This window comes from Bubalus bubalis, chromosome 24 (assembly GCF_019923935.1).
Source record: "Bubalus bubalis isolate 160015118507 breed Murrah chromosome 24, NDDB_SH_1, whole genome shotgun sequence".
NCBI classification, from domain to species: domain Eukaryota; kingdom Metazoa; phylum Chordata; class Mammalia; order Artiodactyla; family Bovidae; genus Bubalus; species Bubalus bubalis.
This window is the reverse complement of record NC_059180.1, coordinates 19,469,300-19,485,294: the sequence shown is the minus strand read 5'-3', so window position 1 is coordinate 19,485,294 and position 15,995 is coordinate 19,469,300. Positions and strand designations below refer to the sequence as shown.

At 42.9% G+C, this 15,995-nt stretch overlaps 1 protein-coding gene across 1 annotated transcript in view; it reads left to right on the top strand.

The window, feature by feature from the left end:
- Positions 1–3,339, top strand: part of LCMT1 (leucine carboxyl methyltransferase 1) — a 69,929-nt gene extending 66,590 nt beyond the window's left edge. The window contains exons 10-11 of the mRNA XM_006071146.3: positions 146–243; positions 3,122–3,339. Coding sequence (XP_006071208.1) covers positions 146–243; positions 3,122–3,144 — 121 coding nt within the window. The 3' untranslated portion in view covers positions 3,145–3,339. The remainder of the gene's footprint in view (positions 1–145; positions 244–3,121) is intronic.
- Positions 3,340–15,995: the final 12,656 nt, after the last annotated feature.

The following is a 15,995-nucleotide window of genomic DNA, read 5'->3' as shown; positions in this document are numbered from 1 at the left end:
AAATGGTCCCACGCCATACGTACTATTCTGTAGCCCGCTTCTTTTCGCATAGTCTATCCTGAATGCGTTTCCACGCCCGGCAGTATGCGTCACGGCCTTCATTTTTAATTGGATACGTTGGTACTGTTGTCTTTTCATTCCACAGAATAGAGGCCCTTGAATTCCTGGATGAAAGGGAGCTTCTTGAACAGCTCATGCAGCATTACTGCCTTTGCTGGGCCACCAAAGGAGGAAGCGAACTAGGTAGGTAACTTCACTTATATTGATTGGAATTTTTCTAGGGAATTTTTTGTCTCTGGAGAACGTAACGCTCAATGGGAATTTTCTGCCCAGGAGGAACTAGGGCTCGTATACATGGATCTGTGAACATAGAGAATCAGCAGTTATATCCTCTGATTTTATAGCACAAAACCCAGGAGAACTGCTTAAATAAACCACATGTATGAAAACCAACCAACAGCCCTTTAGGGCTGTTGGTGGAATTTCCTCAACTGGATGGTAAGAGACCTTGAGTCTTGTAATCATCTTAATGAAAGGATCCAGTGTTCAGCTTTTTGATCTGCTTGTAACCAGGTTTGCTGGATGTTAAAACACACAGGTCATTGTTTCTGTCTAACACCCCTGCAGCTGTGGGTTGAATTTCTCTCTCTCATCTTCTTTTATATTGGAGGTGAATTCCCCTGGCTTGAAAGAGTCAGGCCATGGGGACAAAGCCCGGAGCCTTGTCTCAGTGCCTTGCTGCCTTGATCTTGACCCAGTTCCTCCTTTACAGCTGCCCCGTGCTGACCATGCTTCCCCTGGGCGCCTCTCCAGCCCAGTGGAGATAGTTTTAGATCCCAGTTCTGGCCTTTGCTGTTAAAGTGCCCTCAGACTTCCTATAGCTCTGTCAGACATACTGCCGTAGGCAAGTAGTGAATATAAAACAAAGAGCTTGGAGTCAAGGCCTGTCTCCTGTGTGAAAATTCCAGGTTGTTAATCATCCTCTTGGGCTTATCTTTCCACCAGTTTATAAATTTACCCAGCTGGGCAGTTCTGTCCACAAAATCCATTTATTTTTTATTTAAAAAATCATTTATTACTGTGTTTTTGTACTGCTGTTTTCCCCCATTTTTGAAAACAGTATAATTTTAAGCAGAGACTTTGGAAACTTCTAAAAAAAAGTATGGCAAAGAAAAAAAAATCACCCATATGCCCATCACTCAGAGATAACCTCTGGCAGCTTTTCCCTTCTTTTCTTTTTCTAGCTGTTGATTTGTTTTTAGGGGGGTTTAATTTATCTATGTAACCTTGATTCTGGATCTTTTTAAGCTTAATATTATAACATAAGCATTTCCCCTTGCTACTAAAAACTCTGCATGAGCATAATTTTCATGGCTTTATAAATATTCTGTCATGAAGCTCTGTCTGCATTTACTTAATTTTCTTACACTTTTAAAAAATATAGGTGACTTGTAATAGTATAGAATTAATTCTAGATTCTGTCAAGTAATGATGCATTGAGCTTTTCTATGTAAGGGGCTTCTTTTCCCCACTTCTCACCTGGCTACCTGTGGTATCTGTATAGTAAATCACTTACATACGAACCTTCAAGCTGCGAGCTTTTAAAGATGCGAACGTGTGTTCCGTCAGTGTCAGGTGTGAGTGACCCCGCAGCTTTCCTCCGTCTCCTATTGCTGACAGCCCAGCCTCCCACCTCCCTGCCCCCTTCTGGCAGTTACTCTTCTTGCCTCTTCACTCAATGCCAGCCCCTCTATGCTGAGCTGGGTACTGTACTACTGTACTTTTCGAGGTACTGTACTGTGAGATTAAAAATGTTTACTTTGTATGTTTGTTTATGTATTATTTGTGTGAAAAGTATTATAAACCTATCACAGTACAGTACTATGTAGCCAATTGTGTTAGTTGGGTATGGAGGCTAACTTCGTTGTACTTATGAACAAATTGGACTTGCTAATGCACTCTTGGAATGGAATGGAACGGAACTCATTCGTTGTAAGGGACTTACTGTACTTAACTTGTATGTGTGTAGAGGAGAAACTGTCTGTGTTTGCTCAAAGTTCAACATTTAAAAGACCAGGTTCCTAAAGAATAGGCTGTAGGTCAAAATCCGAACAGATTGATACTAAACAAACCTACAGCCAAGACTCTGGAAAATCAGAATGATTCTCCAATAATAAAATCACCTGCTAAAACAAAATTCAACACTCTTCAGAGGAAGATATCAGAATTCAGAGTCTCCCCAGCTTACCACCCACCGTGTTCAGTTTAGTTCAGTCACTCAGTTGTGTCCAACTCTTTGTGACCCCGTGGACCACAGCAGGCCAGGCTTCCCTGTCCATCAGCAACTCCTAGAAGTTGCTGAAACCCATGTCCATCGAGTCGGTGATGCCATCCAACCGTCTCACACTCTGTTATCCCCCTCTCCTCCTACCCTCAGTCTCTCGCAGCATCAGGGTCCTTTCCAATGAGTCAGTCTTTCACATCAGGTGGCCAAAGGATTGGAGTTTTAGCTCCAGTATCCGTCCTTCCAATGAGTATTCAGGACTGATTTCCTTTAGGATGGACTGGTTAGTATTTGATTAAAAAATTACTAGATATGTGAAGAAATAAATTGCCTACACCAGTCTTTTTTATTACTGAATTTGATTCAAAGACAAAAGGGTGAAAAAAATTGCTAAGGCTAGTCAGTAACCCTTTGACTTCCCAAAATGGGGCAATAGTAATTTTCAAATGTATTTAAGGTAAAAAGCAGAACACTCAAGAATGAACTCGTTAAACAAGTTGTCTGAATGAAAGGTATTAATTCAGAAAAAAAAAAAAGTTCAGCATTTAAAGAATGGACTTGTGGGTTTTACTGGAGAGCCCATAAACCACTGTAACATTTCTTAATCCCTTTTAAACCACCGGTAAACACTGTCTCATCCAGCCTCCTGTTTCCTTGTGGAATCTTATCTTACACAACCAGGAGGCCCGGGTGCAGTAATTGAATGTGCAGCCGCCGCCCCAGAGCCGGTCCCCATGGACCTGGGGCCCCAGGCTCACATTCTTCCACCTCTGACTGTTTTCTCGGCCTCAGCCTGTGACAGCCCCTTCTCAGCATCTGTGCGTTTCCTCCCCTCAGGTTTGAAGGAAATAACTTATTGATCTGTTCAAGACTCGTGCTGAGCCAGAGCTGAAGCCAGCGACTTTTCCGGAGTTGAGTCTCCCAAGTTTCCTGAGTGGTGGGGAAGCCCCGGCTGCCATTCTCCCCCACTCTCCAAGAAGCCTCGTTTACTGGGGTGGTTGTACAAGTTCCTGTTCCTGTTGGCTAACAGTTTAAATAAATCTCCATTGCCAGTTGCCGGTGTGTTGGTCCTCTGCTGTTTATCCTTTGCTCCCCTGGGGGGACTGTGGTTCCCCTCTTTGTCAGCTGGAACCAAAGATCCTCAGCCTGACCTCGGCCTTGGCCCACTGCCCGTGAGTCAGACTCAGCTCCTGCATCCGTTGTGGGATTTACTCCCGTGTGCTCTTAGGTGTGGCATCTTGACCAGAGGTTGGAGCACATCTCTGCTCCCGTTTCTGCCCTTGCCTGCTCAAGTCCTCCTTCACCTTGGTCACTGTGGCAGGTTGAATGATGACCCTCTAAAACGTCCCTTCCCAATCCCCCCAGCTGAGAGTATGTTACCTTGTATGGCAAAAGGGGCTTTGCAGATGTGATTAAGTTAAGGATCTTGAGGTGGGAGCATCCAGGTGGGCCAGATGTAATCACAAGAGTCCTTCCTTTTAAGGGAAGAAGGGAGGGCAGAGTCAGAGGAACAGGCGGTGTGACGCCACAAGCAGAGACCGGAGTGATATACTTTGAAGATGAGGGAAGGGCGAAAGTTGAGGAATATAAGTGGCCACTGGATGCTGAAAAGGGCAAGAGAATATCTCAGAGCGTCTAGAAGGAACCAGTCTTGCCAACACCTGGACTTCAGCCCAGTGAAACTAATTTCAGATTTCTTACTCCCAGGAAAAGAAGAGAATAAAGTTGTATTGTTGTAAGCCAGTGAGTCTGTGGTCATTTGTTATAGCAGCAGTAAGAAATTAATACATATACAATACTAGTACAGATTAAAGGATCCCTGGAGATTCAGAATCGTAAGGCCTGTCCATGCCTGATAACATTCTTGGTTATGTGAGTGAGCTGTGAACTTGGACCTGAGTATGCAGAATGGCAGCAAGGCAGCCCCCCAACCCTCCTCTCCTAAAGGTTGCAGAATCAGAGATCAGTGTTCCTAGAGTGTGACCTGCATCCCACTACACAACAGTGTGCTTGTGGGCGGGAGTTGGTGGTGATAACAGCGTGAACCCAGTGAGAAAGTTACTTGCTTTTCACTTACCTTTCAGATCTTAAGAATTAGTTCAAGGAAAAGATCGCAGGCTGGTACTGCTGGGTCTTCAACACTAATGTCATATTTACTAATTCATTGTTTCTGAAACCATGTACTAGCCATTAATGGGTGGTGAATCCATCTGGGGAATCAAGTCCATTATTTTTAAAAGATAAGGAATGGAATGGAAAGCGTTCATAGCACATTATCAGTGGTCAGGGAACGTACTTTTTTATAACTTGTTTCATTTTTGTGTGTGTTTGCCCTAACATGTTAGCATTGTTCCTAATGTTTTGGTCTTGTTTTTTAAGTGAAGTACAGTTGACTTACAATGTTGTATTAACGTCTGTTGTACAGCAAAGTGATTGAGTTATACATATGTATACATTCTTTTCTATTTTCTTTTCCATTATGGTTCATTACAATCGGATCTAGTTCCCTGTACTATACAGTGGGACCTTGTTTTTTATCTAGTCTATATATAACAGTTTGTGTCTGCCAACCTCAAACTCCCAACCCACCCCGCTTCCTCCTCTCCTCCTCCTCAGCATCGGTTTTGGTTTTGATCATAAGTGAAGGTCAGAGTGTTATAGCACTTTACCAACTGTGGCAGCAGTAGCATTTGGCTGAAGTTTTCAAAACTTTGCTTGGCTTCAATTATATTTCTGTTTTTCCTTACATTTTTTAATGGATTACGTTCTGTTCGAAGCTAAGGATACACCATTACTGTTGATGGTTGTGTTATAAAATATCCCTTAAATAAAAATAAATCTCATTTTAAAAATGAATGCAGCAGAGATGGCGAAAGTGATACATTTGGAAATACTGACGTTGAGCAGCACTGCAAGAGGGAATGGTTGACCCAGCACTTTAGAGGATCTCGCCAGGAGTCCCCTTTCATGCCCTCCCACACCCCCACCCCCGTACTTCTCACAACCAAGACATGCGTTCCAAAGTGTGGTTTTAGTGTTTGAGTTGGAGCTTGGAACTGATTTCACCTAGGATTTACAGTCACTCCCTGCCTCTCCTGTTCTCCCACCCACTCATCTAAAACCTCTAATCCTTTCTGCACACACTGCTTAACTGAAGCTGCTCTTGGGAAGGACATCAGCGACGTTGAAACCATCACATCCAGGGACCCTTTCTCAGCCCTTGGCTGTCTCAACTTCTCAGTAGCATCTGATGTGGGCGACCACCTCTCTCCTTGAAATATTGTCACTGCCAATAAATGATGGAACTGAATCTGAAACCAGGCAGGTTGGCTCTGGAACTTGTGCTTTTGACTGCTGCATTATATATATATATATCCCTTCTCCCCTTGCCCCAGATAGCATAGAATATTCCCCCATGGCTGCCCTGATGCCTCATTTCCTTATTTCTGATAAATTTTTCACATTTATTACATTCGCTTATTTCCCATTTGGGGGGCTGCCCTATGTGCCGTTAATGAAGAGTGATCTTTTTCTGCAGAAATTTTAGTGAGGATTTTGAATATTTAGCAGAAATAATGTTAAGAAAACACCATGACTAAGTTACCATATGATCCAGCAATCCCACTCCTGGGCATGTATCCAGAAAAGGTGAAAACTAATTCAAAAAGATACATGGCACTTCAGTGTACATAGCAGCACTATTTGCAATAGCCAAGACAAGGAAACAAGGAAGCAACCCAAATATCCATTGACTGATGAATGGATAAAGAAGGTATGGCATAGGACCTTCCTTGGAGGTCCAGTGGTTAAGGCTTTGCATCTCCAATGCAAGGGACACGAGTTCCATCCCTGGTTGGGGAACAAAGATTCCATCTGTTGCTCGAGGTAGCTAAAAGTTTTTTTAAAACTATATTTAAAAAGATGTATATACACATAGTGAAATATTATTCAGCCTTAAAAAATAATGAAATAATGCCGCTTGCAGCAACATGGGTGGAGCCAGAGATCAGCATACTAAGGAAGTTGGGTAGGGAAAGACAGACACTGTGTGATATCACTTGCATGTGTCATCTAAAAAATGAAACAAATGAACTTATTTATAAAATAGAAGTAGACTCGCAGACATAGAAAACAAACTTATGGTTGTCAAAGGAGAATGAGCGGGGAGGGCATAGATAGCTTGGGATTAACGGAAACACACTACTATATATATAAAATAAACCTATTATTAGTCTCTAGCACAGGGAACTATATTCAGTATCTTATAATAAATGGAAAGAATCTGCAAAAATATATAACAGTATATTTATATATAATATTTATAAGTAATATATGTTTATAACTAAGTCACTTCGCCATATACCTGAAATTAACACAGCATTATACACCAGATACACTTAAACAAACCCAAAAGACAGCACCACCAGTGGGTATCTAGGATGCTTTCAGTGATATTGATTGGAGAATACCATCAAGGACCTGGGTTTGCTCTCTGTGCTCTGTCTTGCTGAGCACGTTGGCTTTAATTTTTTGATGTTGCCTTATAATGATAAAGTAGCTGCGAGAGTGTCAGGCATCACAATTGCATTCATGGCAGGAAAGATGTCTTTTCTTTAGTAGTCTCTTTTTATCCAGAAGAAAGTGAAAGTGAAGTCGCTCAGTCGTGTCCGACTCTTTGCGACCCCATGGACTGTAGCCTACCAGGCTCCTCTGTCCATGGGGTTTCCCAGGCAATAGTACTGGAGCGGATTGCCATTTCCTTCTCCAGGGGATCTTTCCAACCCAGGGATCGAACCCAGGTCTCCCGAATTGTAGACAGACGCTTTTACCATCTGTGCCAACAGAATAAAGTGGTCCCCAAATGTGCTCAAACATAACTTTCATCTATACCTTATGATAAGAACTGAGTAGGATTGCCAAATGAGATACAGGTTAGCCAGTTAAATTTTCGTAAACACAGATTTTTGTTTTCAGTGTAAGTATGTCCCATGGGAAATCCAAATTTAACTGGGTATCCCCAGTTATTTTGTTATTTTATATAAGTAAAAATATTAATAATTTTTGCTATCTGGCAACCCTAAAACTGGGTCCAATTGCAAGAGGGGCTGGGAAATAAAATGTCTTACTTTCTGGCTTTTGTAATGCAAGATGGGCAAAAGAGAAAGAAACTAAAGCTTTTAGGTGATCAGCCACCCGATGTGGAGTCATTTTGATTGTGTTTGCTCTCCTGCACAGAGAATATGTTTGCATAATATCAGAAAATTTATGAAGTCCAAAGCAGAGTCAAACTATATTTTCATCTTAGAGTTTTTTACTTTTATTTTTTTGAAGGGGAGGAGAGGAAAGTGTGGAGGGTCATGAATAAAGTGCCTGTCATAGGCAGGATATATAATTTTATTCTGCTTTACTTTTTTATATTCCCCCTTATTCCACAAAAGGAATTGAGGTCACTAATAAAACTACATTAACACAAAAGGCAAAAATAAATGCCTTGGCGGAGCTGGAGAGGAGAGAGGAGATGTGTGCTCAGTCGCTCAGTCATGTCTGATTCTTTGCAACCCCATGGGCTGTAGCCCACCAGACTCCTCTGTCAATGGGATTTCCCAGTCAAGAATACTGGAGTGAGTTGTCATTTCCTCCTCCAGGGATCTTCCCCACCCAGGGATCGAGCCCATATCTCCTGCCTTGGCAGGCGGATTCTTTACCTAGAAAGCCCTTGGGCAGCTGGAACGTGAGTTTAGAGGGGGCAAAAAAGGCCCAGAGATGTGCATGTTTTATTGTCTCACACAGGTCTTGGAAGTGGGCTACAAATTTGGCTCCCCCAAAGTCCTCAGGATTGAAATATGATTCTGCTTCCATAAAACCACAGCCAGCTCCATGCTCTAGAGAGGCACACATCTTCCTGCACAGAGACCCAGGACGCTTCTCCAGAGCATCATCAGTGGGATCTGGGGATGTGTGGGGCCTGGCTTTGCAGCTGCTGCTTCAGGTTCCCTTGATGCAAGCTGATGACGGAAGTGAAATTACTCTGGACCAAAGCAGCACAGTCCAAGTACATAGCTCTGGGATGCTGTAGTGCATACAAGAGTAGGATCTAGAAAACCTGGGGAAAATGAAAGGCCCGCAGGACTGATGTGCTAAAATAATGTCTCAAAGCTGGATACTTTATACGAGATTCCATGATAGTAAGTTTGAGGTCGGAACCTTTGACGAAGACTGGGAGGTCAAATTGACTGAGTGGTCCAGATGAAAATGCTTATCAGGGCCAGCCCAGTGGAGGGCAGAGGTCTTCATAGGAAAGTGAGGCTACTCCAGAGGCAGAGCTTCATTCCAAGGTTGCTACTTCCAATATCAAATGAACTATTCCACACCCTCCTTAAAAATCCTCCTTTAAGCCCCACTTCCTCCTCTTGGTGGGAGAAGGAAATGGCAGCCCACTCCAGTACTCTTGCCTGGAAAATCCCATAGATAGAGGAGCCTGGTAGGCTACAGTCCATGGGGTCACAAAGAGTCGGACATGACTGAGTGACTTCACTTCACTTCCTCCTCTTGGTATGAAATCCAGCTCCATCCTATGGCCTATGAGACCCAAGAGTTGGCATCTCTCCTCAGCTCCCCCACCTCCTCTGTGCCTCTCTGCCCTAACCACGACCTCCTCCCAGCTGTGCCAACCTACCAAACTGTTTGCCACAGGGCCCCGCAGTCAGGGGGCTGGAGATGTAAGAAACAGCCAATATTCGGTTCATGAATCACTTGGTTTATGGCACACAACACAGGTTTAAGGTAGGGAAAAGGGGTAGCAGACCACTCCAAGAAGTCCTGAAAGAAGTCATCTCAGCTGTCTCCCAACCGGCAATAAGTCACAGTAGGTGTGGGTGGGAGGTCACCTTCTGCTCCAACGGAGTCGGGCAGCTTCCATCTGGAAGGTCTCCCAGAGCAGAGAGTCGGGTCCTCCAGCAAAGTGGCTGCAAGTCACTCGGCTCAGTGACCTCTCTCAGAGGAGTCAAGTTCCTCCAGGGGAGGAGATCTTGGCCCTCTGTTCCAGTGAGGTACACTGCGCATCACATTCCTAAGGTAACGCTCTTAGTCTGTTCCTCTAGGACTCTTCACACTCCTACTGCGGATGTTTCAAAACAACTAACGTGGATGTTCACATTGGCCACTGTGACTCCATTTTTTAAACAAGATAATTAGAAGTTTTATATATGGTTGCTCTGGGTCTTCACTGCTGCACGAGGGCTTCCTCTAGTTGTGGAGATCAGGGGCTCCTCTTCATTGTGACGCGGGCTTCTCATTGCAGAGCACAGGCTCTAGGGAGCTCTGGCTTCAGTAGTTGTGGCACACAGGCTTAGTTACTCCATGGCATGTGGAATCTTCCCAGACCAGGGACTGAACACATATCCCCTGCATTTGCAGGCAGATTCTTAACCACTGGACCACTAGGGAAGCCCCGTGACTCCCTTTTGAACTACTTAACTAGCTTAAATTAAATTTACTATCTTAAATCCTATAAGATTCACACAAGATGAGTAGGGATCATAACACTCAAGAACTCACATCATGACCCTTTGCCTCTGCTGGCCTTTGCACCTGCTGTTCCTTTTCCTGAGTCAGCCTTCGCCCTTAAAGCTGAGGTTAAACATCACCTCCCCATCACCCTGTGTAAATATCCCCTGGGGCTGTAACAGCGTCCTATGCTTTTGCCTTTATGGTCCTTGTGTGAACTTGTCATCATTTTTACTCATTCCGCAATTTACTCATTCATTTATCAAGCACATTCTCTGTAGGAGGCACTAAGAAACAGTAGAGCAAGTGAACAAATAAAACACAATAATTGCACTGCTCAAGTACTCAAGTGACTCAAGATTGCCATCATGTCTTCGCACGATGATGCAATCATACCTTTATTGCACATTTGATTTTTAACCCCTCTATGAAAATATTTGAGATTCAGATGTTGGGGCCTCAGGACCTATCACCAATGATGGACACCCCAGTAGGTTATGACTGTGGTTCATAATACGTGTTGTTTCACAGCTTGTCAATCTGAAGATCAGCACAAGAGAAAAGCAATGACTTCAATGGCAGCAACTCTTGCAGTATTCCAAGTGCTGTTTGCATGGGGGTACCTCTCAAGGCCAGACCCACTGAACCTCTGGGAGGAGAGGCAGGGAGTCGGGGAACAAGATCCAAGAGCTTGCTAAGCCCAGTGCTGGGGAAATCATTGTGCACTGTCTGCCAATAGAACTTGCTGAACTCAGTGATAAGTGAGTCATTAAATGACCAGGCAGAGCCTTGCGAACGCAGGGAGGGCCCATTGTTCTGGTCTTACCCACCCGTTGTGTCCCAACTGTGGGTGAGTTTGAGTGCTGGGGTCTGAAACCCGAGGGTGGATCATGGCTTCCTGACACCAGAAGAAAGATAATTTAGAGATATAAGGAGAGGGAACCTATTATGGAAGGGAGAGATGGGGTTGGTTCTTGAGGAGTGGGAACCAGGGAGCAGGGCCTTGGTGAAATGATGCTAAATGGAACATTACAGTAAACCCACTAGAAAAGGCGTCACAAAGGCAGCTTTGATGTTGATCCTGGTGAAGCGCAGTAGATTGCAAAGAATGGCCTTAAAGACTTCTAGAGTCTCTGTCTCCACTCCTTGCATCAGGAGCGGCCACATGATTTGCTTTGGCCAATAGGGTGATAAGAAAAGGTGAGTGGGGAATCCCCTGGTGGTCCAGCGGTTAAGACTCTGTGCTCCCAATGCTAGAGGTGCAGGTTTGATCCTTGGTGGGGAAATAAAGATCCCATGTGTCTGTCACATGGCATGGTCAAAAAAACCGAAAACATGAGCAACTTGACAGGTTGCTTGTGAATTCGGGTTCACCTTCTCTCACTGTTCTTGGGAACCACGTGGTGATCACAATGAAAATAAGCCTGGGTGGGGCGGGTCTGTTGGATGAGACGATCACGTGGAGCTGAAATGAGCTGTATGGATGAGGCCCTCCCCAGACCCAGGCCTCAGGCAGCTCACTAGCTGACCACAGAAGGTCAAGGGAGCCCTGACCTGAACTGCCCAGCCATCTTGCAGAATCGTGAGCTAAGTGCCTGGTTCTTGTCTTAAGCCACTATGTTTGGGGATAGTTTGTTACCCCACAGTAGTTAACCCTTACAGGTGGGGGTGCAGGTTGGGAGGAGAAGGCAAAGTATTGGTTGAATGTTTCCTGCTGTTGAAAAAAATTTGCAAGCTAAGAGTTGCGAGTTTTATTTGGGGAAAAATGAGCACTGTATCCTGGGAGACACTATTTCAGATAGCTCTGAGAAACTGCTCCAAGAAGTGGCTGCAGTCTGATGGCTGCTAGATGGCAGGTGTTTCTTCCTTCCCGAGTTCCCTCAGGGCTCACCAGCTCACCGTCCATGGTGGCCACAATCGCTGATGACTGGGACATCCTTTGTTTATAGGAAACACTCCATTTCTCACTTCACAAATGCTTGTTCTGTGTCAAGCTGTGTGCCATGAATTAAGATCTAATGATGGACATGGCAGGCATGCTGTCTGCACTCACAGAGCACCAGCCATCAGTGCCCCCCACCTCCCCATCAACAAAAAACTTGGCTATCTCAGTACCCTGTGGCAAGTCCAGGAGGGTGCTCCGGGGGGAGAGAGAGAGATGTGTGAGCTGACATCTGAGGATGTGCCAGGTGAGTGGGCCCTGGAGGCAGGGGTTGGGGGGCGGGGTGATGAAAGAGAGAGAGAAGAGAGCCCCTGACTGTAATGTGGGACCATTTAGAAGAGACCGGCTGTGTGCTGCCCAGCGGCAAATGTTTCCTTTGGGAGGTCACGGAGATGTCCCAGGGTGCTCACGGTGTACTTTTAAGGCATCCATTCTCAACGGAGGTGATATTGCCCCCACGGGAGCAAAAATTGCTTAGGGTGAGGGTTGTCCAACTTTTTGCAACCCTGTAGACTGTAGCCTGCCAGGCTCCTCTGTCCTTGGAATTCTCCAGGCAAGAATACTGGAGTGGGTTGCCATTTCCTCCTCCAAGGGATCTTCCCGACCCAGGGATTGAACCTGAATCTCCTGCATTGGCAGGCAGATTCTTTACTACTGAGCCATCAGGGAAGCCCAGGTTTAGGGTGGTTATTAGCCCTCCAAAGAACCACAGTATGTAAACAGATATGAAATATTATCTGTGGCATTAGTGGGCTTCTTCGGTGGCTCAGACGGTAAAGAATCCACCTGCAACACAGGAGACCTGAGCAGGGCACGACCACCCACTCCAGTATTTTGGCTGAGAATTCTGTGGACAGAGGAGCCTGGAAGACTACAGTCCATGGGGTCACAAACAGATATGAGATATTACCTGTGGTATTAGTGCTTAATGGGTAATAATTTTTTTAATATATTATTTATTTTATTTTTTAACTTTACAATATTGTATTGGTTTTGCCATATATCACAATGAATCCGCCACAGGTATACATGTGTTCCCCATCCTGAACCCTCCTCCCTCCTCCCTCCCCATAAGTCTCTGCAGAGGGGAGATCATGGAAAACAATGGTTGAGAAACACTGTTTTAAGGGAATCCATATCCAGGGCCTCACTTTGTGCAACCTGCTCCCTTTCTCCATACCCTCCCACTTCGCCAAAGAGCATCCTTCTGCCCCATCTCACATCTGTGCTGCTGTTTTGCTCTGGGAATTAAAACCTGGGAGAGGGGAGAACAAAGAAATACTGGTACTGGCTGGCACTGAGAAAGTAAATAATACTGACCAAGTATCAAACAAGTCCTTTTTTAGATTTGAAGGATTCTTCGCTCTCAACCAAATTGAAGGGGGATACAATAGCTTAGCATGCTTTGAACTTTTTTTTTTAAAGCAATAGATTTGAAAGAAGTTTTTTTAAGGAATAGGTTATTTTCGGCATATAACTCAAAAGGTGTTTGAAAAAATGTGTAGCATTGCTATAGAAACCTCCTTCTATTTGTTTTTGTGAAAGTTCTCTCCTTGCCTACTGTAAAAATGAAAAATAGAAATTGAGTTGGTGCTGAGCCCTGTCTTACAAAAATAAGCTAGAGTCATCTTGGGATATATGAACTCATTGAATAAATAAGCAAAACTCACTCTATCCATCTCATTAAAAGATATATTTCTTATAAAATTTTATTTTTTATGTTTAATCATTATCAACATGTGCAGTATAGTTGGGGTATGTCAATCAATTGTCTACTAATAATAATTGTAATGATAACTCAATCCATAAAGGAATAAACAACATTTAGAGTCACTGTTCACAGAAAATTTATAGAAGTATTAATTTCTCTCTCTTTCTCTGTGCAGACACGTATTTCCATAAGATCTCATAGAAAACCTGAATGAACATTTTGGCCAATTCAATATATGTATTTGATTTTACATATAAATGGAATTATATGCTACATACTGTATTATAAACTATTTTTACCCCAAAGTTTCACAACAATGTATAGAGATCTGTACGCACAGCACACATAGAGATCTACAACAGAGGTGGGACAATTTTTGTAAGGGTCAGATAATTAATATTTTAGACTCGGTGGATCAAGAGGATATTTTGTACTTAATAACTATTTGAAGTGTGAAAGGCTTCTTACATCATATTCAAAAAGCCGCTAATACCTGAAACTAACACCACTTTGTAAATCAATTATACTCCAATAAATAAAATAAAAAGCCACTTACTAAGTAGTAGTCTTTTGTTAATGTGTATCTATGTTGCTTCCATATTAATTCAATATTATAAATTTGTGGCAATTAGGCACAATCCTTCTGTATAAATCTTTTCACACTTATCTGTTTACCTCCAAAGGACGTTGTTGTTCATTTGCTAAGTCACGGCTGACTCTTTGCGACCCTATGGACTGCAGCACACCAGGCTCCTCTGTCCTCCACTATCTCCTGGAATTTACTCAAATAAGTGAAAAAAAGACATCTCTTTGATGTTCTTACACTTCTTTAGTTACCATGACTCTTTTCACACATTATTGTGAACTTATTATTTCCAATTCCCTGTTTGTGTCTTTTCCCCATTTTTCTCTGTGGTTATTTTTTCACGTTGATTTCTAAGAGCTCTTTACCCAGTAAGGTCAGTGACATTTGTCATTTATGTGCAGTATTTTCCCCCGGTTTTTAATTTTTCTTGTCTATGCTAATCATTTTTTTCTTTCTTGGTTTAGAAATTATGTATTTTATCGGTTTTAGGTTGATTCCTTTTCCAGTATAATAGACGTCTATGCATGTCAAGCCTCTCATGATTATAAAAATATTTACCCATGTTTTATTTTAGGGCTTTTATGATCTCTTTCTTACATTTTTTTTTAGTGTCCATAGTATTTGTTAATCATTTATTTATCAAGAGAGACTATTCCTTAGCCCAGATATTTATCATTCCATAGTTCAGGAACATAGGTAAGTGACAAAGTTCTATGGAACTCAACCCAAGAAATTCTTTATGTTCAAAACTCACTTTTCACTCTGAAAGATACTAGCTTTCCTTATGTCCTCAAAATCTTCCATAGAATCATAATTTCTGTAGAAATCTGCATATGCCTCCTTCCTTGGTTCGTCAGGAGAAAACTTACAGAAAGTTGCAACTCCCAGGGAGACGATGAACGCTCCAACCATGTGAAATCACAGATGCGTGACCAGAAGGTTTCATCAAAGAAGTGGACAAGGTAGTTTTTCTTTTCTACAGCTCAACACCATGGTCTTTCCATACTAATAGAGAAATGGATCTCTCTTTTACATATTAAACTTGGGCTCATTTAGAATTTATTTTGAAGTATAGAATTAGACAAATATTTTATTTTTTAAAAAATGAGCCTAATCAGTTTTCCTATTTAAGTATCTTTAATCCATGATTTTGAACCCCAATTTATATTTCTATGCATATGCTTACATGTGTGTGTGCTAAGTCGCATCAGTCGTGTCTGACTCTCTGTGACCCTATGGACTTCAGCTCATCAGACTCCTCTGTCCATGGGATTTTCCAGGCAAGAATACTGGAGTGGTTTGACATGCCCTCCTCCAAGGGATCTTCCTGACCCAGGATTCGAACCCAAGTCTCATGTCTTCCTTATTGGCAGGCAGGTTCTTTACCACTAGTACCACCTGGGAGGGCTTCCATGGTGGTTCAGATGGTAAAGAATCTGCCTGCAATGTGGGAAACTTGGGTTCAATTCCTGGGTTGGGAAGATCCCCTGGAGGAGAGCATAGCAATTCCCTCTGGTATTCTTGCTTGAGAATCCCCATGGACAGAGGAGCTACAGTTTATGGGGTCGCAAAGAGTCAGACACAACTGAATGACTAAGTACCACCTGGGAAGCCCTTCCATGTATATATTTGGGTTTAAAAGAACTCATTTTAAAAGCCTACCGCTATCAAGGAACTGAATATTATGACTCCAGCAAGTTATTCACTCCCAGAACTACATGTAGAATTTCTTAAAAAGCAATGTATGGCTTATCTTTAACTGGAAGCTTTTTTACCTGATAGCAATGTGTGTATCAAAGGTAAAACTCTTATTATTCATGTTGATAGGATTGTTTTTATTTCTCCTAAGCACAAAAATAAGGGTGTTTAGAACTGAGAAATATAGCTGAATAAGTGCTATCCATTTGTACTCTATCTATATGTATGTGTAACCATGATTGTGGGAATGAAATAGTTAGCAGATTTC